The 26,277-nt window shown below is 44.4% G+C and overlaps 1 protein-coding gene across 24 annotated transcripts in view; it reads left to right on the top strand.

The window, feature by feature from the left end:
• Nucleotides 1–25,658, top strand: part of Camta1 (calmodulin binding transcription activator 1) — an 862,623-nt gene extending 836,965 nt beyond the window's left edge. For 7 of the 24 annotated variants that reach the window (XM_076565698.1, XM_076565694.1, XM_076565699.1 and 4 more), the window contains 11 exons: nucleotides 292–488; nucleotides 861–939; nucleotides 1,576–1,891; nucleotides 2,267–2,790; nucleotides 6,116–6,303; nucleotides 6,737–6,983; nucleotides 7,609–7,680; nucleotides 9,302–9,322; nucleotides 10,439–10,632; nucleotides 11,674–11,748; nucleotides 22,394–25,658. In XM_076565698.1, the coding sequence (XP_076421813.1) occupies nucleotides 292–488; nucleotides 861–939; nucleotides 1,576–1,891; nucleotides 2,267–2,790; nucleotides 6,116–6,303; nucleotides 6,737–6,983; nucleotides 7,609–7,680; nucleotides 9,302–9,322; nucleotides 10,439–10,632; nucleotides 11,674–11,748; nucleotides 22,394–22,457 (1,977 nt within the window). In that variant the 3' untranslated portion in view covers nucleotides 22,458–25,658. Of the gene's footprint in view, nucleotides 1–291; nucleotides 489–860; nucleotides 940–1,575; nucleotides 1,892–2,266; nucleotides 2,791–6,115; nucleotides 6,304–6,736; nucleotides 6,984–7,608; nucleotides 7,681–9,301; nucleotides 9,323–10,438; nucleotides 10,633–11,673; nucleotides 11,749–14,251; nucleotides 14,283–22,393 lie in introns of all 24 variants that reach the window. The other 17 variants (XM_076565701.1, XM_076565704.1, XM_076565714.1 and 14 more) reach the window with 7 other exon arrangements.
• Nucleotides 25,659–26,277: the final 619 nt, after the last annotated feature.

The following is a 26,277-nucleotide window of genomic DNA, read 5'->3' as shown; positions in this document are numbered from 1 at the left end:
TTTTAAAAAGTAAAGGGAAAAAACTGGTTTTGGATAGCTTGGATATATACACACTTAAAAATAACAAGGTGTGTGTGTGTGTGTGTGTGTACACACGCACCAAAGGGCAACTCACCATGTGGGTTCCAGGACCAAACTGCTCCAGCCACCTCACCAGCCCCTCTCTACTTCTTAACGTTTCTTTGTTTCCACTGTTAACATGTTTTCTCCTGACTCTGATTGTCATCTGTGTCTCTGGTGTGGTGGAGGGCCTGTGGCCTTCGTTGTAACATGTACTTTCTCCTGACACAGTGTGCTTCTGGCACCGGGGCCCTAGGGGGCTGCTTCGAGAGTCGTGTGGTTGTTGTCTGTGAGAAGATGATGAGCCGAGCCTGCTGGACCAAGTCCAAGCACCTGATCCATTCCAAGACTTTCCGTGGAATGACCCTGCTACACCTGGCTGCTGCCCAGGGCTATGCCACCCTGATCCAGACCCTCATCAAATGGCGGTAAGGCCAGGTGCAGAGGACTTGGCCATCTTCACTTCTCAGTTTCCTGAGCTTTCCCACTGGGGCAAAGGAATCCAGTCATTCAGTGCATGTCACAGCTCATGAGCCAGGGCTTTTTCCCAGGACAGTTCCCAAGAGATCAGTGTGGTCTTGTGCCCTAGACTACCGAGTGAGATATGAGATGTTAGACTTTCTGTTTCCTTTGGGCGTCTGTCAAATGGAGTCCAAACTACCCTTGAAGTCCAGAATCCTATTTCTTCACACTTGGAAAGCTAAGCTCCCAGTTTGATTTCATTTTTGCAGGTTTTGGGTTATCCTGGGGTTTCCTTCTCATGGGTTAACATGTGGTAACCTCTGTGCTGTCCCTAACAGCACCAAGCACGCAGACAGCATTGACTTGGAACTGGAGGTTGACCCCCTGAATGTGGACCACTTCTCCTGCACTCCTCTGGTAAGAAAGAGGCTTGCTAGCTAGGCAGTGGCGCACGCCTTTAATCCCAGCATTTGAGAGGCAGAGGCAGGGGGATCTCTGAGTTTGAGGCCAACCTGGGCTACAGAGTGAGTTCCAGGAAGCCAAGGCTATTCAGAAACCCTATCTTGGGGGGAGGAGGTTGGCGGGGAGGCTTGTTTAGTCCCTTAACCATCTCTAGACTGGCACAGGGGCTCCGGACCCCAGTGGGATCTGAGAGTGTCAAGTACAAGATGAGATGCAAAACAGAGTTATGATGGTGGCGCAGGCCTCTGACATCAGCCTTTGCGGAGGAAGCAGGAGGCTCAGAAGTTCAAGGTCAGCCTTGGCTACACAGTGAATTAAGGCCAGCCTGAGCTGTATGAGACCCTTTCTGGGAAAGAAAAATACAAAGATAAATTCCAAAGTGAATTTATAAACTCGGGGCTGTCAGAGATGCACACTGTTGCTTCTCACTGGAATCGGGCATTTGTTAGAGATGATTGTAATGGCATTGATTATCCAGTGGCTCCACTGAGATTGCCAGCAAAGACTAGTGTATCTTCTGCCAGCAACAGCAAAAGTGAAGTCTGTTTCCAGCCTCTGTTGAGTTCCTGGTTCTGTCTTCCTGGCTTTCAGATGTGGGCCTGTGCCCTAGGGCACTTGGAAGCAGCAGTGGTACTGTACAAATGGGACCGCCGTGCCATCTCCATCCCAGACTCTCTGGGAAGGCTGCCTTTGGGAATTGCCAGGTCGAGGGGCCATGTGAAATTAGCAGAATGTCTGGAGCACCTGCAAAGAGACGAGCAGGCCCAGCTGGGACAGACCCCCAGGATCCACTGTGCCCCAAGCGAAGAGCCAAGCACAGACAGCTGGATGGCCCAGTGGCACAGGGAGGCCATGAGCTCTCCAGAAATACCCAAAGGAGTCACTGTCATTGCGAGCACCAACCCAGGTACAAATTCACAAGGGTTTCATCTTGGAACTTGCTGGCTTCCCCATTGGCTTTCTGCAGCTTCCCTTAGAAGAGTCCATAGGACAGCCACAAACGTTTAAGGGTTGGTGGCAAGGGGGGCGGGTTATGTAATGTTTCTGATTTTCCTTTAACAATCGCTAGTGCCCCTCCCAGTATGGAAAGTCTGTTTGTCCAGGAAACACACCCCTTTTGAGGATGGTCTAGTACAGTCAGCACTGCTGGGGAGTATTGACAGCTCAGGAACGTCTTGCGCTCCAGCTTCGCACTTCTTATCTCTCAGGCATAAAGTGTTGGTTCTTTAGGGTTCCTGCTTTCGTCGCCTGTCCTGACTGTCCTTTCTACTGTACTTTTCAGATCTGAGAAGACCTCGGTCTGAACCCTCTAATTACTACAGCAGTGAGAGCCACAAAGATTATCCGGCTCCCAAAAAGCATAAATTGAACCCTGAGTCCTTCCAGGCAAGGCAGGAGAAGCTGCTTTGCACTGCACTGAGTCTGGAGCAGCCAAATATCAGGAAGCAGAGCCCTAGTTCTAAGCAGTCTTCCCCCGAAACACTCAGCCCCAGTGAAGGCGTGAGGGACTACGGCCGGGAGGCCTCCCCTCCCCCTCCAGAGTCTGCAGCATTCCAAGCCTCTGCACCTCAGCCTGTAGTAAAGTGGAGTTCCAAAGATCTTTCCATTGGTGTGTCTACAGTACAGGTGACTGGAAATCCGAAGGGGACCAGTGTAGTCAAGGACGCGGCGCCTTCACAGGTGCGTCCCAGGGAACCAATGAGTGTCCTGATGATGGCTAACCGCGAGGTGGTGAACACAGAGATGGGGGCCTACCGGGACAGTACAGAGAGCGAGGAGTGCCCCCAGCCCATGGATCACATTCAGGTAAGACCGGTCAGGTAAGCCTGCAGAAGCTGGAACCTCACTGTGACTGGGAACTGTGTTCCGGTTCACTTCTGAAAGCCATGTCATTTCTACACAGCCAGACCCCTGCCTCCCCCACCTCCACCCAGGAAGGGTTTGCAGTCTGGTCTTGCTCAGGAAAATGTTGAGTATCTGCCTCCCTTGGACCACATTTTCCTTCTGTAACTCGGGACCATGAATAAGGCCTGACCACAGGCTTCCCTCTTGGTAGCAGCCTTTCAGAACTCAACTTCTGACCCTCTAAGAAGTCTCCTGCTTCCTTGATCCAGGATGACAGCTTCACTGCTTTCAGTACTGGTTATATAGAGTCAAGGCCCTAAAAATAGCCAGGAAGCCTGCAGACAGGATTTGGCTTATCAGAGTGACTGACTACCACGGCTCGTCATCTAGCCATTGTGAAGGACGTCTGTGGCTTGAGGCTCACATGGCATGCAGTGAAATACCTCTAGGGCTAATTAGCTGGATGCCCTTGTAATGAACATAGGAAGCACAGAGTCTTCTGAGGGCACTAAACTTGTAGACTAAACAAGGTACCTGGCGATTAAGACAAAGTTCATCAATTCAGAATTGGAGGCAGTCAAAAGGGGCAACCAGAAAGCATGGGATGGACCACCTCTAATTTCCAGATTCTTGTTGATGCATCCCAAAACAAAAGGAAAACTCTAGGGCACCCATGCCTAGGAGTGATGCTGGAGTGAGTGGGAAGAAGGCCCATGCCTAGGAGTGATGCTGGAGTGGGAAGGCCGTGCCTAGGAGTGATGCTGGAGTGGGAAGAAGGCCCATGCCTAGGAGTGATGCTGGAGTGGGAAGAAGGCCCATGCCTAGGAGTGATGCTGGAGTGGGAAAGCCATGCCTAGGAATGATGCTGGAGTGGGAAGAAGGCCCATGCCTAGGAGTGAGCTGGAGTGGGAAGGCCGTGCCTAGGAGTGATGCTGGAGTGGGAAGCCGTCTCCCTGCCAGCAGGTGCAGGAACCTAACGGCTGAGTCACTCCTGAGCATTGCACCCTGGGGGAGCTGTCGGTCTCTCTGGCATTCTGTGGAGGAGAAGCATGCATGCTTTATTACCAATATACCTACTGCACCTAGTGGATGGGAAACCCCACCACTGATTTACCAGCAACCATGTAGCCAGGAGGATGCCTGCCAGGTTAAATCAGATAATGTTGTTTTGGCTTCCCGCATGTTAGGCAAACACGCTCTACTGAGCACAGTCCTGAGTCCCCTTTTAAGTTTTATCTCCAGATGGTCTCATTAAGTTCCCCAGGCTGACGTCAAACTTACGATCCTCCCATTTCTGCCTCCTAGGTAGTTGGGGCTACAATGTTTCTGTAAAGAGCCAGCTGAATATTTTTAAGCTTTGTGGCTCCTACAGAAACAGTTGTAACTGTTGGGTCTGCCGTAAAGGACAGAAGTAGCCGTGGACAGAGTGAAAGGGACGCATTGCAGCTGTAGTCAGAGAAAGCCCTCATTACACCAACAGGCTCTGTTCTGCCTGCTGGAGTTTGCCCCGACCTTGGTGTGGACAATTCCTGCTGGAACCTGTGTTAATGACTTTTCTGCTTGCCATGATGAAACCAGCTGAAGATAGGGAGGGAGGGAGGGAGGGTTTCTTTCTGGTTCGGTTTGAAGGTGTAATCCATGGTGGTGGAGGAGGCTTGGCAGCAGGAGGGAGGCGGCTGCTCAACAGTGAGGCGCAGTCAGGAAGCCGAGCTGGTTGCTGGTGCTCCTCGCTTTCTGCTTATTTAGCTTGAGATCCCGGCCTGTGGGATGATGCCACACATTCAGGGTGGATCTTCTCTCCTCTGTTAAACCTTTCTGGAGACACTGTCATAGGCAGTTGCTCATCCATGTAAATCTGGAAAATTACATTAAACATTTAAATGGCATTTATTTTTTGAGTTCTGATTTTTAGATTATAAAATCCACTTCAGCCAACTTTCGGTAGCTGTCAGCTGGTCAGAAATGCCTTAGGTCAGTCTCATTTCCTCTTCAGCTCCCGGTGTCCCACTGAACTACCCACATCTGATTTCAGTCCCAGAATTTTGCTTTTCTGGAAACTTCGTCAAACTAGGATGTAGTCTTTTGTGTCTTGCTGTTGTAGTAACCAAAATACCTGGCACAGGACTGAAGAGTTTGCAGTCACAGGAGGGTGTGGCAGGGACCTGCTGAGCACACTCAAGAACCAGAAGTGGAGCTAGGCCTTCCCAGGCCTGTGGTTAACAGTGTGTATCTTAGATTCTTCTCCCAATGCTGTGATAAAGTACTCTACAAAATCAACTTAAGGGAGAAACAGTTTGTTTTAGTTCAAGACACAGTCCATCGTGCTAGGAAATGAGGGCAGCGGGAGCCTGGAGCAGCAGTCACCTTACATCCGCAGTTAAGACACAGGGCAGCAAATGCCTCAGCACTCACCATCACACCTACTCAACACTGCACAAGCTGGGGGTCTGTGTGCAAAGCGGGACCCCACAGCACAGGAACTTTCTGAGGTGCCTTCACGGTAGGAGATGAGCCTTTCCACCCTGTGAACCTCCTCCTTTCAGAACACTCATTCACCGAGGCCAGAGGATCTGGTGAAAACCTAACCTGTTGCATATTAACTATCATTTTTAAGAGGTGTGCGAATAATTTTGAAAAGATGAGACCATGTCTATAATCTAAGTATAGATCTTGCAGAGAACCTTAGTTTGGTTTCCTGTACCCATACTGGGTGGCTCAAAACTCCAGCTCTAGGGGATCCAACACCCTCATCTGGGCTGCAGGCACCTGCTCTCACGTGTGCACACAGGGACACATGTGTGCACACGGGCATAGACACACAGTTAAAAATCAAAATCAGTATGTAGGGCTGACAAAATAGCACAGCAGGTAAAGGTGTTTGCCCTCAAGCCTGATGACCCGAGTTAGGTCTTCAGGACCACTTGGTAGAAGTCACGTGCAGGCACATAAACGGTATTTTTGAATTAAGGTGAGGATTTACCTGGAACTCCCCAGGTATGAGGTCCCTAACTGGTTAATGCTGCTTAGAGTAGACAGTGGGCCCAAGACAGAAGTTCTCTAAGATGTGACTAAGGTGTGAGGCCGAGCTATGATTAGGAGATAGTCAGGTCTCAGTGAGTCACACACTGACTAAAATGTTATTGAGTGCATTGGATTGAGGTGTAGACTGGCTGTCTTCCCCCACGTCCCTGCCCGGCCTCCGTTTTCCTTTACGAGGTGAGGGGTGGCAGCAAAGCGGGTTTGGAGGTTTCTTCCTAAGCTCAGTGTCTGTGGCCTCTGGTTGCAGGTGAACATGATGACCTTGGCGGAGCACATTATTGAGGCCACACCAGACCGAATCAAGCAGGAGAACTTTGTGCCCATGGAATCCTCAGCCCTGGAAAGAACAGATCCTGCCACCATTAGCAGTACAATGAGCTGGCTGGCCAGTTACCTAGCTGATGCCGACCGTCTGCCAAGTGCTGCCCACATCAGGTTAGGAAGATTTGGGGTCAGGGATTCTCTGCCCAGGATAAAGTCCTGGATTTAACTGGAGGCCAAGTGTAAGGAGCGGCTTTCCCAAGGAGGGCCTCGAACCACTTCCAAACCCTGGCTCTGCCTTCTCTCCTGTTCCTTCCTCCCCACATCAGTGTTTGTAAAATGCCCGACTTCAGTTCAAGTTTCCTAGAGGCAGGCTAGTGTCCTTATTGGCCTTAGTATTTAGCACAGTGCTAAATACTAAGTGCTCAGTATGAATTTAACTGAGGTGCAGCCAAAGTTTGAGTGTGTTAAGCAACCCACAAACAGACTGAAGGCTTCTTACCCGCCCAGGGTGGCTTCAGGTAGATCCTGTCTTGTCTCATCAATTCCTGGGTAATGGATGGTGCAAGTAGCTGTTAACCATCTTGTCTTTTTCTTTTTGTTTCAGGAGTGCATACACTGAGCCCCTAACTCCTTCTTCTAATGCCAGCTTGAGCCCCGCAGGCTCCCCTGTCAGTGAAGTGGCTTTTGAGAAACCCAGCCTTCCCTCAGCTGCAGACTGGTCAGAATTCCTGAGCGCATCCACCAGTGAGAAGGTTGAGAATGAGCTCGCTCAGCTCACGCTGTCTGACCATGAGCAGAGAGAACTCTACGAAGCTGCCAGGCTTGTCCAGACAGCCTTCCGGAAATACAAAGTAAAATGGGGGTGTCTCCGTCCCAGTCCCCTTTCCCTGTGGTTTGTGATTTGATAAAATGTTTATTGGAAAACTTTGTTAGTTGTATTATTATCATAATAACTTCCAGGAGTTTTAGTCAAATAAAACCGGCAGGATGACTGTCATTATTTTATTGTTGATAAGTTGACACCTCAGCCACAAGGGATTTGTGACCTAAATCATAGGTCAGACCCTGAAGACATAGATCAGAGACTGTGGGCTGCCCCTGTGTTTTTTATCAGGGATTCGGGAGCTAGATGGGAATCCGTCACCTTCGGCATACATCCCTAAAGGAGTCTTGACCGCCCTGTCCACACGTGTTAAAAAAGTAAAGTAGTCAGATTATTTAGGAAAGACTGCCGAGAGCCTGTAAGATGAGTGGTGCAATGCCTAATTTGTTTACAAAAAAAAAAAAAAATAGTTGGAGCTTTATTCTGGAAATTCATTTTTCCCAATTCATAGTGATCACTGTCGTTGTGGTTTAGTAAACCTTGGATTTTATTTCTTGGAAAGGAGCATTACAAGAGTAAAGGTTCTGACTTTGTGTCTGTTGACAGTTCTTACATTAGCTCATTATTGATCTCCTCCTCACTCTACCTTTCAGGGCAGACCCTTGCGGGAACAGCAAGAAGTGGCCGCTGCCGTCATTCAGCGCTGTTACAGGAAGTACAAACAGGTAAACCTCAGTTGTGTGTCGTAGAAGGAAAGGGCATCTGTCCAAGCAGCCCGGGCCTTGGAGGATGCTGCTGTGTGCATTTTGGCTAAAAATCACCACATCCAACTCTTGATAGCAAAGGCCTGACTTGAATGGCCTTGAGTATGAACCAGAGGAAAAGAAAACAGCAGTCTGCCTGTTTTCTTTAGTTAGCAGGGGCATGAAGAGCAGCCAGGCTTCTCTCACAGAGATCATGCTGCCAGTTCCGCTTGTGGAGTAGCTGAACCACATCAAGGGGCAGTGTCCCCCTGTCTTCCAGGAGCACCATAGCCTCATAGCTACTCCAAGCAAACAGTTTTATTTCTGTTCACAGAGGAAGAAGCAATCTTGTAGAAATTAAGCAAATGTTAGAGTTTATAGATATCAAGGTGGTTATAAAATACTGAAACTTTTCTTACTGAGTTTAGACTAGATTCTGTGTTAAAATTGATCATGTTACTGGGAACAGTAGCACAAACCTCTAGTCCCAGCACTCAGAGACTGAGATAGGAGGATGCCTAGTTCAAGGCCAGCCTGGACTCACTATTACACATTCAGACATACTAATCCATGCACAGGCATATACACACAGGCTGTTCTGTAAAAGATTTTAGAATACTGTATTTTATTGGGCTTTGGGTAAGCTTTACATTCTACATAAAGGGTATTGAGTACAAAGATGTGTAATAATTGCAGAGAAATATGGGGTCCCAGGCTCTCCTTCAGACCTAAGGTGTGGGAGCCCGTTCTGGGGTTCCTCGTGGCTTTACCCAGCAGGTCCGAATAGAGGATGATCAGGACCACGGGCCTGAGTGCAGGTGTCTGAGATGGTCTGCACTTGGCTGTGCTGGGGGAGGAGGTCTTTTGCTCCACTCCTTGACATCTCTATAAAAACCCTGGGGCAGAGACAGTCGGGGCCCGTTGGTATAGGTTCCAGGCCCTCTCGAAGTTATCCTTTATTTTCTATCTGTTTATCTCCGCGAGATTCTCCGCAATAAATCCTTCTATCTAATATTTCCTGCTGCTCGCACTCAAGAAAACTGGGGAGCTGTGGGGGTGGTGGGTAAACGCCTCGCACTAAGGTTTTGGTTTCTAATGTGAGTTGCCGTTTTTGCTCGTTTTGTTTTCCAAGCATCTCCTTTAAACTTTATCAGTGGGAAGGGAAGCAAGGGCTCCAACTCCGGCCAGTTGAGTCCGAGATCCCAGACACTGAAGGTTTATTGTGCAAACGCTGACACCACAGTCCACGTGTCTCTGTGATTGGTGAACAGGCTTCATATTAGCACTAGATTATATCATACACAGAATCACGGTTTCAGTCTGTGATGACAACAGGTACTTATTAAAAAAAAGAAGAAAAAGAAAAGAAAGAAAACCCCCTGCTGAGTAAATGTTGTCTATGGCTAGGAAGATGGAAGGCATTATCTTTGGAAATGGTGACAGCTAGCTGTAAGACTGATATTTTGGAAGGCGAAGGCATTAACATAGCCAGGCTGCCTTTTTGTTGGTTTTGGTTGGGAGTTATACTGATTTGGGGTTTTTAGTTTGTTTTCTATATTCAGTAATCTAACGTTAATCTTGTATTTTCTGTTTCTCCCCTAAGCTGACATGGATAGCCTTGAAGGTAATGATACACCAAGTCCTCTCACAAACCATTCCACCAGAGTCACAAACTCCACACCCATCACCAGCAGCAAGGAGGGGTCATTCAGTCACCAAACACATACTCCTTTGCTAGGCCACCCAGCCATACCACATCTATCCTCGGGGACCTGTGGTTTTTCTAGTGGATTGGGCCTGGACATTAATAATAGGTGAACATTTTTATGGCCAGGTCAATCCACCAAGCAGTGGTGCAGTGCTCTTCCCTGAAAGGACTTGAATGGATGGAAATGAATCTAAAGCCAGGAGAGATCAGAGAGGTTGGCTTTTTGAACATTCTGAGAAGTCGGTTTCCTTCCCTCGTGTATGGCACAGCCAGGGATGCTGTCAGGCATGGAGTTTGGGATTCTGAGTAGTTTGTCCCCTTATAATAGCCATGTGCCTTCTTCACCGTGTTAGAAACTTCTGCATAGCACGGTGGTGAATTTTGTGTGCTTAGAGGGCCTTGAGACTGATTCAGAACCAAGCCTGGCTCCTGTGCTACCTTCTCTCAGATCTGTGGCTGTGGAGCATGTTGGGTTGAAGGCCTCTCATACTCTCTGGCAGCCTTCCAGGGTCCACTGCATGGCCACTGTGTGGGTCTGATGAGTATTAATCTTTTGCAGGGTGCAATGGCTTAGAGGTGTCAGCGTCTCATGATAAGCCTGGTGTTTGGGACCTTGTAACTCCATTAGAAATGTGTGTCATGGAGCGGATTAGTTAGAGGTGCTGACTGCCAGGGGGCTCTGTATGTGTAGAGTCAGGCACAGTAAGGGTTAAAGTGTTTCCAAATTAGATAGTAAATTCTCAGCTTAAAATGTTACATTTTAATGTTTTTGGACTCAGATGTCTTAAGTATACTAGAAATCAGGAGAGGCAGAATATGTTGCTGTCTGAGGACAGAAGTGCCCTGTTGCCTGCAGGCTGTCCTGAAAGTGATTCTTTCCATTTTGGAAGACTAGAAGAAAGATTGCTGTTGGAGTCTTGTGGTCGGCCCCATCAAAAATGAGGGTAGGAAGGAGGGGCTCTTACTTCCTGAGCTCAGAGGACTTAACGGCTCCGGTTGTTAATTGTCCTGTCCCTTCTGTGTCCCCTGCAGTATGCACTTTACAAAAAGATGACCCAGGCAGCCATCCTCATCCAGAGCAAATTCCGAAGTTACTATGAGCAGAAACGGTTTCAGCAGAGCCGGCGAGCTGCAGTGCTGATCCAGAACTTCTACCGGAGTTATAAAAAGTGCGGCAGGAGGCGGCCAGCCCGCAGGACAGCAGTCATCGTGCAGCAGAAGCTCAGGTGGGTGGCAAGCCTGCGGGGCCCAGGAGCAGACCTGCCTGGCATGCTGCAGGGACTGAGGCATGACAACAGCTGGTCTCAGCTACGCCACGTCTGTGGCTCTGTCTAGCAATACCTGTGTTGTTGGTCTCTCTGCAATCCTTTCTATAACTGCCACATGTTGTTACTTGGCTGTCACTGGCTGTCTTCAGTATAGGTTCAGATGTGTCAGGACTAAATTTGGTAAAGAGGCATCATTTTGCAGTGTTCTGAACTCCCTAATTACTCAGAAAGTGTACTTAGAGATCAGTGTTTCCATTTTATCATAGCAGAGTAAAGATTAAAAACAAAATAGCCCAGAGAGAATATCAAGCTCAGAATGAACTAAACTGAGGAGGTCTGGCTAATGCTGGAAGCCCTATTCCCCGCCCCCCGCCCCCCCCCCCCAAAAAAAAAAAAAACCTGGAAAAGACCTGGGTGTGGTGGTACATACCTGTAATCCTGAAACTTTCTAGATGCTGAGTTGGGGATCATGAGTTAGAGGCCGACCTAGCCTACACAGCAAGTCCCGTCTTACCCCATACCCCAGACAGACAGACAATAAATTGTAAGGGCATATGGAGGGACTATCTTATTTTTAGTCTTCATATTGTCTCCTTAAAACTTGGGAGTGGGCCATAGCTCAGTTGGCAGAGTGCTTGTGTAGCATGCCCAAAGCCCTGGGCTCCGTATCCAACATCGCATAAACTGGTCAGGGTAGCACATGTGTGTAGTCCCAGCACTTGGGAGACAAAACACAGGAGGATCAAAAGTTCAAAGACCTCTACACTGTGGGTTAGCCGGCCTGAGATACATGAGACCCTGTCTCAAATAAAGAAGACAAAGGCTTGGGAGAGTCCCCAGGCCAGTGGCAGCACTATGGGAGCAGTGTGTGCTTTCAGTTGGGTTTGTGACAAACCATTTAACTGAAAGTCCCCCCACTGTGAGCCGATCAGTTCTCAGTATCTGCACTGTAAGCTTTATGGAACCTCTCTTGTGACAATAGTATTCTGGCTTTTTCAGGAGCAGTTTGCTGACCAAAAAGCAGGACCAAGCTGCTCGAAAAATAATGAGGTTTCTACGTCGCTGTCGTCACAGGTACACCAAGTCCTTATCTATCGTTGTGCTCACAAATAATAACACAACCTTTACCTTCCTAACTGTGTGCTGGCTCTGTGTAATGCTGATAACCTCCAGCAAGCATGGGTAAGCACTCCAGGTCACAACAGGATGGTGGAACTCTAGGCACTGCCATTTGAGCTGGAATGATTGGAGAAAGTGTGTGTGTGCCTGACCATGGAGACCCCAAACAGCGTTTTTCTGTTTTGATTGGGGCGTGCATGTAATTACTTGGACTTAGCTTTTAGTCCAAATTTCTCTCTGACGTATTATTTATATGCCAGTTTGCATTATGGTCTTCACTGTGTGTTCACTCTGCTAATAGACATCGACACGGAAAACCAAGGATAAAAACCCTTAAGTGCCATAGGTTTTCACATGTGGGATTTCCACTAAGCAGTTGGTGCCCTCTGCTGGATATGTAGAAGATAGCTTTTCTATTCAGTGCCATAGAGAGCCAGTCTGATTTGGTCCAAGGTGAGAGCTGGGAACACAGAGGTTCCCCAAGGATATAGCATCTTCTTATGGAGCCCTGCTAGAGGAGTCCTTCCTCAAATGTGAGCTTTCTTGGTGAAGACTTAGACTTCTAGGGCTGGAGAGGAGAGCCTTGCTTCCTCTCTTTAGTTCAAGTCTGGAGTCTGTACCAGTGGCTGTTGGAGCTGCACTGAGACTCCCCTCCATGCAGTGTGTTGTTTCCCAGGTATCAGGAGCTGTACAGTTAAGAGCATCAGACTTGAGCTGGCTCTGCTGTCCACCCTCTCTCCTGTTTAACCAACCCCAAAGCCTTGTATTCCGTTTCATTCGTCAGAGCTTTCACTTCAGTTTTTCTTACTCTTGAAGCCATTTAAGTTGCTAATATTTGAAAATACTTTGCCACTGAGACTTAAAAGTTTAACTGGAAACTTATGCTCTTACTTAAGTCAACACAGACACACACCTATGTGACCATAGAAAGAAACATGCGTAAAATCTTACAAGAGTGAGTGTTAGGATGCCAGGCAGTCTCTAGATGGAACATGGATGATCAGGTACATTCCCCGGAAGCTTTCTTCCCTGCCTTGGATCAAGGTCTTCTCCACCTCCACCCCCCTCCCCCTCCCTTGCTCCTTCCCCAAGAGCTAGCAAGAGCTAGCACATGAAATGCCAGTGTGAATAAGCTGACTGGGGAAGCCCTGGCAGAAGGAGGGTAGCAAACGGCAGGGTGTGCTCTCACATGATGAAGGCGGTTCTGCACGGCCTCCCAAAGCCAGTCTCCCGCCTCTGTTGGGAAGCCGTGTGTTTCAGTTAGCGGTTGTGCACTTACAACCTGGTAGACTAGCTGAGTATCTCCAGCTGGTAAAATACCTTGGACTCCCCTAAGCTCTTTTCCTTATAGCCTCACGTGTTCACTGCTCCTTCTTTCCTTACTTCGCCTGTAGAATGAGAGCCCGGACCCCAAAGACTGTCCATCCAGCACAGAGACTAGTAGACTTAGCCCCTGTGGTGCAAAGTTGCCCCCCTCCCACTTGATGAGACTGGTTGGTTCCTTGAGGCCATCTCCAATAAACCGGAACATTGGAAGGTTAAACTGTGCTGTTCTCTCCACTTGGTTGCTGCTTGAGCTCAAATGTACATGAGAAATGCAGCGTAAACAAAGTTACCTGAGTCCTTCACTGCCTTTCCAGTGTGTGTTCTGTGTTTACAGGGGTTGAGTTGAAAGAGTAAGGTCCTTAAAATATAATTGCATAAAAGACTGCTTCCGAACGTAGGCTGGACAGAGGAATCCTCCTCTTAAACTACTGAGAGGAATTTGCTGAAAAGCTCCTTGTCTTGAGTTTATATTCTAACCAGTGAGGCTGGCAAGGTCTGCTGTGAAGAGATCATCAGGTTTGGGGCTCTGTCTGCTCACAGTTCGCGGCAAAATAAAGACTATTGCTCTTTTGTTGGCTCTTTGTAGTTCAGACGATAGAAAATACTCAAGCCAATGGCAGGAACCTTTGCATATTGGCCGTGAAGTGTGTATTACTCACTTTTCATTTTTGTGTGTTTATTTAACATATTCCATTAAGGAGCCTGACAAAGTCCTGGATCTCTCTCTTTGGGGTTACTTTTAACTTGTGTTTTCCCTTGGATGTGCACAACCCCATCTGGTTTACTTAGCATTACTTTTAGAAGCAACATTGTCATGTTTATTGTCTGTTAGAAGGTTACAGTCTGTATTAAATAGAAAACTTCGTGATACCCTCTCAACAAGGTAGGTAGACAGTGGCCTCAGAAATCAGCAGGAGTCCCATTTCTAAGTCATGTGACCCCAATGGTTTTTAAAAATAAGTTGATGGGTTTTCTTCCTGCTCATTTCACATCCCCTGCCATCACCCTTCTCTTCCTTCCCCACAAAAGAAACCACTTGGTAGTCTCTTTGGTTGACATAAAGCTATTGGTAAGATTGCTGCTGTGACCCTCACGTGCTAATAGCTCTCTGGTGTTGTTTTACTGTCTAAAGCCCCCTGGTGGACCATAGGCTGTACAAAAGGGTGAGTTTAGCTGCCTGCTAGCCAGTTTCTCCTTATCTTCCATTTTCAATATTTTGCTTTTTGCTTGCTTGCATGGGGCTGCAGCGTAGGTTTGCCAGTAAGTTTCACATCCATTCTGAATGAAAAATAAAATAAACTACAAACTAACCCTGACTACTAACACTGCTGTTTGATGCAACAGGAGAGCAGTCACTTTCAGTAGAGGTTCATATGCATGAGAAAGTGTGAAGGAAGGACTTTCTGAGACCACTGCCCAGCATGCTCAGGCCAGGTGGAGAGCCCTCCACACAGGCCTTCCTGCTGACGGGAGGCTATTACAGGGAAAATTCAGCAAGTGGTTTTGTAATTACAATACTTGGCCACATCAAATTTTCTCAACTTTTGTTTTGTCAAATATATAAAAAATATAATTTTTATAGTGGGGGGGAAGCTCATTAGGAAGTACTAGGCTTTTAAAAAAAATATTTACAGATATTACTTCCCTGTTACCCTGTCCCTACAGTTACAGTTTTTAAATTGCTCTTCCCTTTTCCTGTGAGGAAAACCTGCCTAGGACATTGAACATACAACAGAAAGCATGCTAGATATGCAACACTGAATTGTAATTCTTAATAAAAAACGTGTGGAGTATCTTAAGTGTAGAGACTCCATGTTACATTTGGGAGTAGCTGTTCCAAAAGCATTCTATTTTAAAGACGTTGTCTTGACTAGGTAGTCAGACACTGACAGTGTTGCCGAGGTCTGAGACTGGGATCCCAGTTTGTAGATACACACAGGAGCATCTTCAAGTACAACTGAAACAGATTGTTAGACACAGTAAAAGGCAATGTCAGAAAACTTCTAAAAAGCTCGCCAACATTGGGCTGGAACTTGAATAAACTTTGGTAGCTTTTTCTCACATAACATTTGGAGAAGAAGTTAATTCAGTATTGCATGGAGGTTATCTCTGTCAGCCTCTACAGGCTGCTGCCATGCCAACTTGATGATATGACATGAGTATTTTGTAAGTTTTTCCTGAGTAGTGACATGTGTAGAACAGTTGTGGCTGCTTTAAAATCAGGAGTAAAACAAACCAACCATGAGTAGTTGCTGAAGGAGAAACTTGGAAACAAAACTAGACCACAGCTATGCTGGTAACTTGAGGTGTTCCCACTCATTACTGTTAGACAGTTGTTTGCCTGTGGTAGAGCCTCTCAGAGATGTCTGCGCTTCAAGTACACGAGGCCCCACCTCACCCACTGCAGACACAGATGCACAGTTTGCATTAGAAACAACCAGGAATCCTCCAAGAGGACAGGTGCATGCCCTAGCACTCAGTTTAACTCAGTGTAGTGCCTTGCATGTCAAATGCAGTTCATAGAGCCTGCGGAAGGGAACTGACATTTTATTAGAAGTGGTTGCTTACGCACTTTTGAAGCCTGTTAGTTTCTGGTATGTCAATGATGATCATTGTCAAGAGCACATTTTCTAAAGGTGACTTCAGTGCCAACCAGAGCCCCTACTTTAATTTCTCTAGTGCCTGCTGCATTCTGCCATGAACTCTAAGACTCCCACTCATGCATGGGAAGCTGGAATTTCATAACATCCCTCATGCCTCACGCAGTCAGCAGGGAGCTTGAGAGAGAGGAGCCAGGAGGGTTTGAGGGTCCTTCTGGGATGGGACCGTGTATCCAGCTCTTTATTGAGGAATGACTTGTCCATGTCTTTGTGCAGTTGCCAATGAGATCTCCTCTCGCTCTCTCTTCCTCGGGAACTTGCAGTGGCACCCCCTTTGTAGTCCCCAGGTTGAACTTCCCTCAGTATAGTCTTGAGATGGCATGTCAAAAGAGGATAACATGCTTATTTTGTTAGTTTATAAAGTCCAGAAAACCAGTTAGCGGTTTGTATGTTACAAAGTCATTGAAAATGTACAGTTACATTTTGTGATGCAGTGTGAAACATGCTGTTGACCAAACTCCTAGGTCCACAGCAGAAGGACCTCCACAAAGGTAGGCGCCACCACCAGCAGATTTAGCACACCATAGGCTCGTCCCAGCTGCAGAGTGACCCCAAATTCCCACTGTGTCTCCGTTTTCATCTTCTCTCTGGAAGGCTCCGAAAGGACATCAGTACTCTTCTAGTGTAGGTCATTTGTGTCTGGCCTTTCACCCAGGCTTAGCTCCTGATTTATCCAGTAACTGAAAATGGAGTCGACAACTTCTGAGAAGCCTGTGGGAAGGTTTTTGGCTTGGGAATTTGGTTTCTTTCATTCTTCTCTCAGACACATTAGTTTCTGTTAAGGTTTAAGAAATTTTCCAAAGGTGTATAAGGGAAGCATCATTTTTTGCATGGACTTCTGGTGCACCTCTTGTGGTATTGCCCCAGAACCACTGAGATACATGTTAAGGAAACAACCTGGCCTCAAGGTATTGAGATATAATTGGCTGAAAATGCATGAGAAAACAAACTAGTGTCTCTTTCCAGATACAAAACGGTTTTGCCCTTCTGTCTTAAGAACAGTCCTCTTGTGTCCCTCCTAATGAGGGCCATTCTCCATATTTCCCAGACAGGTGTCTCCTTTCCCTCTACGAAGTAACAAGGAGGGCTTCAGAAAGCACACAGTCAAGGAGGGCCCTTATGATCAGCCATGGTATTTAAATAACCTGTATTTGGAATTATGGGTTTACTGCTCATGTTCAGTAAGGGTGGGTGCAGCTCTCCTACCAAAATGAGATCCTCATTAGAGGAAGAAGAGAGAGCACGTTCAGTCACAAGTGTTCAAGCCTCGGGTTTTCCTGTATGTTTGAGAACTGGGTTTCAAACCCTTCACTTTTTTGTAGCAGGTTGTCACCAGGTTCTGGAAGTTACAAATCAGCATTTGCTCTGCTGTATCCTTTTATCCAAGGGACCATTTTCTGACCCCACCTGAAAGGATACTGTTGTAGAAAGGTCAACAGTTGGTCAAGGGCCAACAGATGTGTTAGCTACATCTTTAGTTAACTATAGCATGAGGTTTAGATTCCAAGTGGCCCTGTGCCTATGAGAAGTCAAAAATGAATGTGGAATGTGTCGTGGAGGATGTCATAAATCTCAAAGTAATTGTGTCTCACTTGCCTCTTTTAGGAAATGAATATTTTTGGAACACAGTGGTGTGTGTTAAATTGCAGACAACATGCTCTCTGTCGTTCTTATTGGGCCTCTCTGTTTTTTTTATTTTGCAATCCAAATGAGATTTCTGGAATATGGCAAGATCTCTCTTTCCCTAAATTCCCCACAAGCTGTTGCAGCCCTGAGAGCAACAGGTAACTAACTGGACAGCAGCCTCAGGCTGCTCTGTGGATTTTTGACGGCCAGCACTGCAAGGCCCTGCCTGCTGAAAGCCACTGACTCATGAAGCATTCCTCTGGCTGAGCGTCACCCAGTAGATGTAATGAAGCGGCTTTGCCTGACGCTTTTCCCATGGAGCCATTGTTCACCAGAATTTCTGAAGCAGGTCTTTTTCATTTATTCATGAATTCTCATTGGACATCTGATGGAGTCAACCCTGTGGGCTTCTGCTGGCTTTCAGGGCTGTTGCTTACACATCACTCAAGTCCATTATGATGCAGCTTTATTTTTGTTTTTGGTTGAGATTGTCATAGTATCTCAGAGGGTCAATGATTTACAGCCTAGAATGCTCGAGAAAATCTTGGGATTGTCTGATGTTAATATTTGTATGATCACAATTCAAAGGCTTGATGTCCTGATTCCTGTACCTTCAAGCTAGTCAAGTACCTTCCAAATTACTGAGAGGAGAGTCAGAAATATGGTCCTTGAGCTGGTGAGATGGTTCAGTGGTTAAGAACATTTCTTATTCTTGCAGAAGGTATAAGTTGGGTTCTTGGTATCCATCCAGCTCCAGGGGAGAACATCTACACTTTGTGCATATGCTCCCACATAGACGCACGCACGCACGCATAATTAAAAATAGAAAGAAATGTGGTCCTTGCTGCTCTCCTTAGAGGAAGCAATGCCTGTTGCTTATAAGAACCATAGCTTCTGTCCTGTATTTGTCTGTACTAAGTCATGGACAACTACTTTGCCTTTCTTCTGTGTAGTGGGATTCAGAAATGAGTACAGTTCATTCATTCATAGCTGCATAGATAAGATAACCTGGGCGTTTCTAGGTTTACTGCTTTCTCAGTCCTACATGAGCCTCATATTTGTAATTCTTTAAGAAACCCCAAACCTAGCAGTCCTTAGCGGCTGTGAAGCATAGCAAGGTTGATTAAGTGCCTGTGCTCTAAGTTGTATAGGTGGTCACCACAAGTGCTGCATTTTCAAGTAGGAATCCAACTTCAGTAATTCAGGTCTATGTTTACCAAGTTCATGTACTGAAACATGTCTGTAGCACAAGAGATACCAAGCAAAGTAGTTCAGACAATTGATTTTGGTTTGAGTAAAACACAAATGAATTATTTTTTTCCACTGAATTTTTTAGTTTCTGTCATGTGAACACATTTATAACATGAAATTGTAATGGAACAGATGTGTAGAAGAATATCTTAGGAACCTTTTAGGACCAGTAAGATGGCTCAATGGATAGGCGCACGCGCACACTCATGCACTAAAATAAAAATTTTAAAGAAACATCTTAAAGAATGCCAAACAGGCATGATAGTTAATATAGAAGCATGTATCTATTGTAGCTTATGGAGAACACATGAGCAAGGAGGAAGATAGAGATGATGGTTAAACATCACATATCTTTCTTATTGATGATAAAGGTTTAGTGATTATCTGTCTGTGACTGATAAGGCAACACCAATTTTTTTTTTAAATTCTTTGAAATACTGCCATGAAATTTCTGTTTCTTAGAATTTTTTAAAAATTTAGTACTTGAGATATCCCAAATCAATTTAGAGGTATAATCTTTCTTTGGAGGCACTATAACTTGAATACATGATTTTATCTGCCTGGCATTTGATTGAAAGGAAGATGTAGACACCTATTCTGTCCCCATGATCTGTTCAAGTACCATGAAGCCTGTTTGTGATGTCAGCAGGACAGAGGGCAGAGGTCTGTTTCCTGCTGTCTCGGGTGAGTTGGTATCAACAGGGCGGGCCTGGCTAGCATTGCAGGCTGCCTTCCGGGGTTACAGGCACATTCTTTCTGCATGTTTCAGGGTTCCGGGACTGTGTTACACCAGTGGCATTTTGTATGAGGGTGTTTTCCCCCATAACATTGTAATTAAATCCAATACAGTGCTTTATGGAGGATGGTATCTTAGAATGGAGAAAATAGAATCATTGTCAGTTTCATCCAAAGTATGACATTTCTCCAAATTCATTGTTACTATTAAAGTCTTTTGGAAAAAACAATATAGTAGGAATTTTTAAAAGCCTGTCTGTGAGAGTCAGTGGAGTAGGACAGAATGGCTTTGAAGTCAAACAGACATGGGTTCAAGTTGCTGTTCTGCCATTTACCAGCAAGGCAAGTTGAGGCAGGTTGCTTAATTCCCATGAATCTTACATTCTGTGTTTATAAGTTGGACAAAGTGGCTGTATTTTAATGACTGCTTAAAGTCACAGGTTCTGAGGAACCTTTAAAGACTCTGGAATATGGTTAGTCGTTTCTCCCCATTCCTTTTCTCTAGTTCATCCCTCGACAGACTTTTGTTAAAGAAGAATTCTATGGCATTTCACTCCTTTGATGTCATTTATAATTCCAGTATAATGTGGTGACTCCATGATGAAATTAATGTACCTAAAAACTGGAATGCTCTCATTTTTCCTATATAGACTTTCTGTGTGTGGACACACACCCTCCTTAGTGGTCTGTGAGAACATCATTAGTTCATAGTTAACTTAGCATTAATTTAAACCTTTGTGAAAGTGTAATTGACATTTTAATTAGTTCTGAAAGAAGTAGGTGGTGTAGATGACTGCAAAACCCCAGTGTGACCAGTTTAACTAGACTAGTTTAACTAGATGAATAGTGTTAACTTAGACCTGTCCTGATCAACTGGTTATAGATTCTTTGGTACAGAGTTGCCTAAAACTTCTCACTCTTTTTATTTCACCTCAGTGATGAACTTAATATGTCTAAAGCATTTCTAATGGTTCTAGAAAGATGAAGGGCTGTCTTTATGGTGATGCTATCAGATTCTGAGTTCAGACTTCCTGAAGCTCTAGAAGTCTAAGCAGCGATGCTGTGAATGAGTTCTGTGCTAATGCACAAATGAAACAAGGCGTTTGACATAGCATGCACATCTTGCAGGACTTTGGCAGATGGGTCTGCGTGAGCACAGAACTGCATGTCTGGAAGTGAGGTTGGCATCTGTGCATGCCTTGCATTGTTCCAGCCAAAAGGGATGTTAGTCTAGATTCTGCATGTTTAAAAATTGAACACAGACCTATAGCATGTTTCAATTTTTAAGAAGTCATTTATCAAGTATGCATGTCCAAAATCAGGGGCCTATAATCATACACTATTCTATATGGCAACTTGATGCCACATCCTAGGACCTATGTACTATGGTATCCTTAACTATCAAATGCATATTAAGCTGGGCGGTGGTGGTGCACGCCTTTAGCCTCAGCATTTGGGAGGCATAGAAGGTTAATCTCATGAGTTCAAGGCCAGCCTGGTCTATAGCGGGAGTTCCAAGACAGCCAGGGCTTCATAGAGAAACCCTGTCTCAAAAAAAACAAAACAAACAAACAAAAAAAAACATAGCTTTAAGAAAGAAGGACGAGACCGTTTGGGAGAAACAATGCCATTTGTTGTAAATAAGCCATGCTAAGCTGGGCTTGGTATATGTAGGAAGTTAGATAACAAATTTTCCTATGTAATAGCAATTTAATACAAAGGATAAAGCTTTTCTTCCAAAAGTGTACATCTTATCTCTCTGAAGAGATCACACCAGGTTTTCACACTACTAAGAAATGATTCGGTTTCAAGGTTATAAACATAAGCAATTTAATTTCTCAGAATATATATGTCCTTTCCTTTCATCTCCAGCCTGTGTAATACAGCAGTACTTTTTTTTCCAGAATGCTCCTATTTGCCTGAGTTTTATTAAGTATATTTAGAAAATACTAGCACTCATCTTGACTAACTTTTAATGGACTAGCATAAACAGTAGGAAAGAGACCTTAGACAGAAGCAAAGGCCACATTTGGCTGACTTCTGAATAAGCCCACTGCCAATCTGATGTTTCCATGTCATTGGGACAATGTAGGAATGTCTTAAGACATTCTGCTTCTGTTTCTGGGAAGCAGATGTTACTCTGTGGCACGTAGCATTTGTGGACTGCCCGACGACGCAGCAAGCACTAGCTTGCACTTGACCATTGTGCCATTGATACATTTGCTGTTGATGGTCTCAGAACCTACAACCTTATCCTTGTACCACATCTCATTGGGCCCCACATTTTTATAGGCAAATTCTCACATTAGAAACAAAAAAATGTACTGCTGGTGTGAGCCCTCCATGGCTGTCTTTGAGCTTCTCACTTAAATTTGTTTACTCTAGTATTTCTGTAAAACAAAATCCCTTTCTGGTATCTGGGAGCTCTGAGAAGGAACATGAACTTTACAGCTAATAGTATGGAATGGGAGGGAACCAAAAATTATGAAGATCCAAGACGTGGCAATACAGGGGAGTGGGAAAGAGGAGCTTGGTGTAAGTTGTAGGGTCAGGTTTAAGGTAGCCAGCAGTCTGGAGTCTACAAGTAAAACAATGATTCAGTTCCTGAGTCTACTTAGAGCTAAATAAATGTGCGTGCCAATTCCCTAGTTTTACATCACATGGAATTGTGGGGCATTCATAATAGTCTGTCAGACAGAGGAAGAAGTTCCTCAAATAATTAAACATTTCCAAGCTATGAGTGTCACTCTTGATTCAATACAACAAGCAAATAGCTTTGCTCTGTTTTTGGAGCACCCCATGGAAAACTTGACGTTTTAACGCAGGGTCACATCTTCCTCTTGGAATATTCTTCCAACAATTTCCAAAGTTTTCTTGTTGTCAGTCTTCAGAAGGGGCTTGTCTGGGCTTCTCATTTTCGGGGTGACAGCCCTCTCTCTCCGTTATTTGGTCAGTTTCACTCTGTAGTTATCACCTGGTATTGTGTTTTGTTTCTCTTCCAGAGTGAAAGAATTGAAAAAGGCCAAGGAACTTGAAGACATACAGCAGCATCCCTTAGCAATGTGACATTGCTTCTCAGACTGTTTTCATTTCTGTTTTTAGCAGAGACATGCAACAACAAACATACACACACACACACACACACACACACACACACACACACACACACACACACACACAATCCCTCTGCAGTTTTGGGGAGTCAGCTGCAGGATTTTAACAAGAATGTTTTGGTCATTGCATTTGCACTTTCATGGACAACTTTTAATTTGATCAGCAAGACATCTTGGAACTCAATCTTCTGTTGGATCACAGGAAAACAAGACACCAGGAGGAACTGGAAGGGCTTCCTCATCTTAGGAAGAAGCCACTTTCCTTGTCATTAGGGCTGTATTCAAACATCGTGTGGAACTGTACAAATATTTATACCAAAAATATAGATAAGAACAGGTGGGGCGATGCTAGCAACACACGGAATGCTGGGCCTGCACCTTCGGTTACTTCCAAGAAGCTGAATCTTTGGTTCTCAGTGGAGGGCTTAGATCACCCAAGTCATTACTGAGTCTGTGTGTTCTCATTTCCTTCACTGTTCTCTTTTGTTTCCGTTTTTTTTTTATTTTTTTCCTGTTTGTTTGTTCGTTTGTTTGTTTGGATCTCTACAGCACACTTAATGCAACTTTTAAAATCTGCAGGTTTTTAATGTCTTGTGAAAATTTGCAGAGGGGCGGGTGTGTGGTAAACGGGTAATGCACGGGAAATAATGAGAAACAGCTTACAGAATTAAATTTATTTTCTTGTCCCCACCACCTCCCAAGAACCTGCGAGGATAGTGATCGATCCGTCCCCTTTCTCATGTTCAGCACTTTAATTTGTTGGCCTTACTTTCACTTGCAATGAGAATTAAGAATTGGTAAAGCATGTAGCCTTTTTTAGTAACCTTGGAAACTGTAGTAATTCCAAGGAATCATAAACCTTGCCTGGACATTTGCCACCTAAAAGACAGTGTGGTGCTGCATTCTGGCCAGTAAATTCCATGTTTTGGCTCTATCTCATCCAAACAGAGTGGCTTCTGTGTACATATAAAAGGTAGAAATGAAAAAAGCAAGAAAATATTTGAAAGGGGTTATATTAATTGCTAAATATTTTATTCACAAAGGTCGATAACATGGCAAGATGAAATTATTTGTATAGTTTTGTCTGAATGAGCGAGAACAATGTGGATGTATTGTTTGTATATATTGTATATATTAAAACAAAGATGTGCATGAAATCAAGAAAAAGAACAAAAGCAAAGCATTAGTGGCTATGGTCTGTAAAATGAAACAAAAAAACTTTATTTCACTATAAGAGTACTTTATTTTAAATGTTCTGTAGAAGAACATTTTGCTAAAGCATGACTAACCTGCAAAAAATAAAAAAGAGCTACTGTATTTAGAAATAGGAAAAAAGGCAGAGTAGCATTACTTTAAAAAAAAAAAAGGATATGTTTACATTTAATTTTGGCTACCAGGAGTTTATTTTATTTTATTTAAAAAAATTTTTTTGCCAAAGGTGCCAAGTAATGTGAATGCTAATATTGCTTAAGAAAATTAAGTTACTTTTGCAAAATAGATAATCATAAGATGAATCCTTATAGAACTTAACACCATCCACTCACACCAACAAAGAACATTAGAAAGATCAAAATTTGACAAAAGAATTAGTGTGAAATTAGAAAAAAAAATGACGTTTTCATATCTCCTGCTGAAAATCAAAAACTAAAAAATAAAAGTGAAAAAAAAATGGAGACTGGTGTTGAAGGGATGCCACGGTATATTACTCTTTCCATGTAATGAGGAGCCAAAGAAATCTGATGCTTTTAAAATTAAACTATTAATGTCAAATAGAGAGAACCAATTTTGCATTTGCTAATGCCAGTTTAAAATCCCAGGTTAAGTGTGAGAATTGGTTGGTATGAGATTTTCTTTAAACAAAAACAAAAACATGGTTCTGGCTGCCAACTGTGAGTTAAAACTCAAGGCTTGTTGTGAAGCCTAAAAATATTCACAAATGAGCTTTAAACTGGTGTCTTCAGAAGGAAGGGAGAAACAAAAAGACTGTGGTTAAAAAAAAAAAAAAAACTGGGGTCAGTGCTCTTGGTGCCTTTTCTATAATTGTACTTGTTTTTTAATTACTTCCTTTCACTGCCAACCTCAAATGACTGTACAGTGTATGTCTTTCTGCTTGTGATCAGCTCGGACAACAGTGACAGCCCCACAACTAGGAGCCACCTGTACCTTTGTAAGCTGACCTGACCCAATTTTGTTTTTACATGTGTGGGTTATGTTGCAGCTGTTGCAATCCTTGCCCTTACCCCCCACACCTATTATTTTACACAGTTTGACCTGTCTGAGGACACGGAGTAATTTATAAAAACACAATTGTATTCATAACAGGGAATAGAATGTAAAGCCAGCTCTTTCAGAATATCCTATGTTAATACTGGATTTGGATACATTTACTCCATTGCTTATGGTTCAGATAACTGACCATTTGACCAGAGTAATGACCTCAGTGGATTTGCTTCAACCCTCACATTTATTTTTTTAAACGTTTCACATGCCACATTATTAGCTCAGTAAGTTAGAAAATTCTGGAAGATAGAGACTTACATAGAATTAGGAAGTTCTTACAGAGGGGACAGAGGTAGGGTCAAAACCTACCAGTATAACTGTGAATTCTAGGTGAGGTCGAAGCGTACTTCCACTGAAACAAAGCATTTCTGACCACCTTTTTTGATTGTGACTCTTAATTTTGAATATAAGGTGATAAGTAGGCGCAGCTTTCTTGGATAATCTGAATTCCCAAGTGCCAGGAGTAGGATTTCATTATAAAATTAATAGCTAATCTTATTCTGTCTCCTGAAGACTTAATTGCTGTCCTTGTTACCCATTCAGAATCAGCTGTACTGTGTGAATGAAATAAAGACATTACGACGAACCCCTTTCTGGCTGCACGGTCGCTTATGGCAGTTCCACACAGTAGTTGGCGCCCAATGGGGGGTCCCTGAGACTTGCATGTAAAACTAGTCTAGATGTCTTCTTTTTTGTAAGTTTTATTTTTGTAATTGTGCATGTAAAGCATCATTGAGTCAATGGATCTGTTGAAGAACTCAGCTGCTGGAAACCATGCAAAATGTTTTGAATTGCCCTTAAAATATGGAAAATGTTTTCTGAATGCTTTATATTCTTTCTGCTGTAAATTAAAAATGAAGAAAATTTCCCCATATTATCTGTGTTTTGCTTTAACCTGACCTGAAATCTAGGGTGTTGAGGTTGAGGTCATAGTTAGACCTGGAAGTATTCTTTACCTTCCACATGCAGTGTTTTCACACCTAGTGTTTCACTTAGAGCCACTTTCCCAAAGGATTTGCTTCCCACCTACATTGCCTGGTCTCTCAACACATCAATCATTTGTCTTAAGTGCAGTGACTTGAAAGATAAGTAAGGATCTTACTCTAAATTTACCTTTTCTCTTGTAGCCTAGGGTACCCCTAAATTCCCTGTTTAAGCTCAAGGATGACCTTGAACCTCTTACCTTTTACCGACAGCTTTCAAATGCTGAGGTGATGGGTGCCAACAGGCTGGGGTTTTGTTTGTTTCCCTTTTCCAGACAGGATTTCTCTGTGTAGCCCTGGCTGCCCTGGAACCGACTCTGTAGACCAGGCTGGCCTTGAACTCGCAGAGATCCACCTCAGGCCAGGTTTTATATGGTCCTGGGGATCAAACCCAGGATTTTGCATGTTAGACAAGCACTCTACCAACTAGGCTGTACCCCCCAAGCTCTGCTGGGTAGGTTTTCTTAAAAACACTTTTTCCAGTTTACCTCACTTAGGCCTCCCTTCCAG

The sequence above is a fragment of the Peromyscus maniculatus genome, chromosome 2, assembly GCF_049852395.1.
Source record: "Peromyscus maniculatus bairdii isolate BWxNUB_F1_BW_parent chromosome 2, HU_Pman_BW_mat_3.1, whole genome shotgun sequence".
Classification (NCBI taxonomy): domain Eukaryota; kingdom Metazoa; phylum Chordata; class Mammalia; order Rodentia; family Cricetidae; genus Peromyscus; species Peromyscus maniculatus.
Note: the sequence above shows the minus strand (reverse complement) of the source record. Positions and strands in the feature narration are given on the sequence as shown.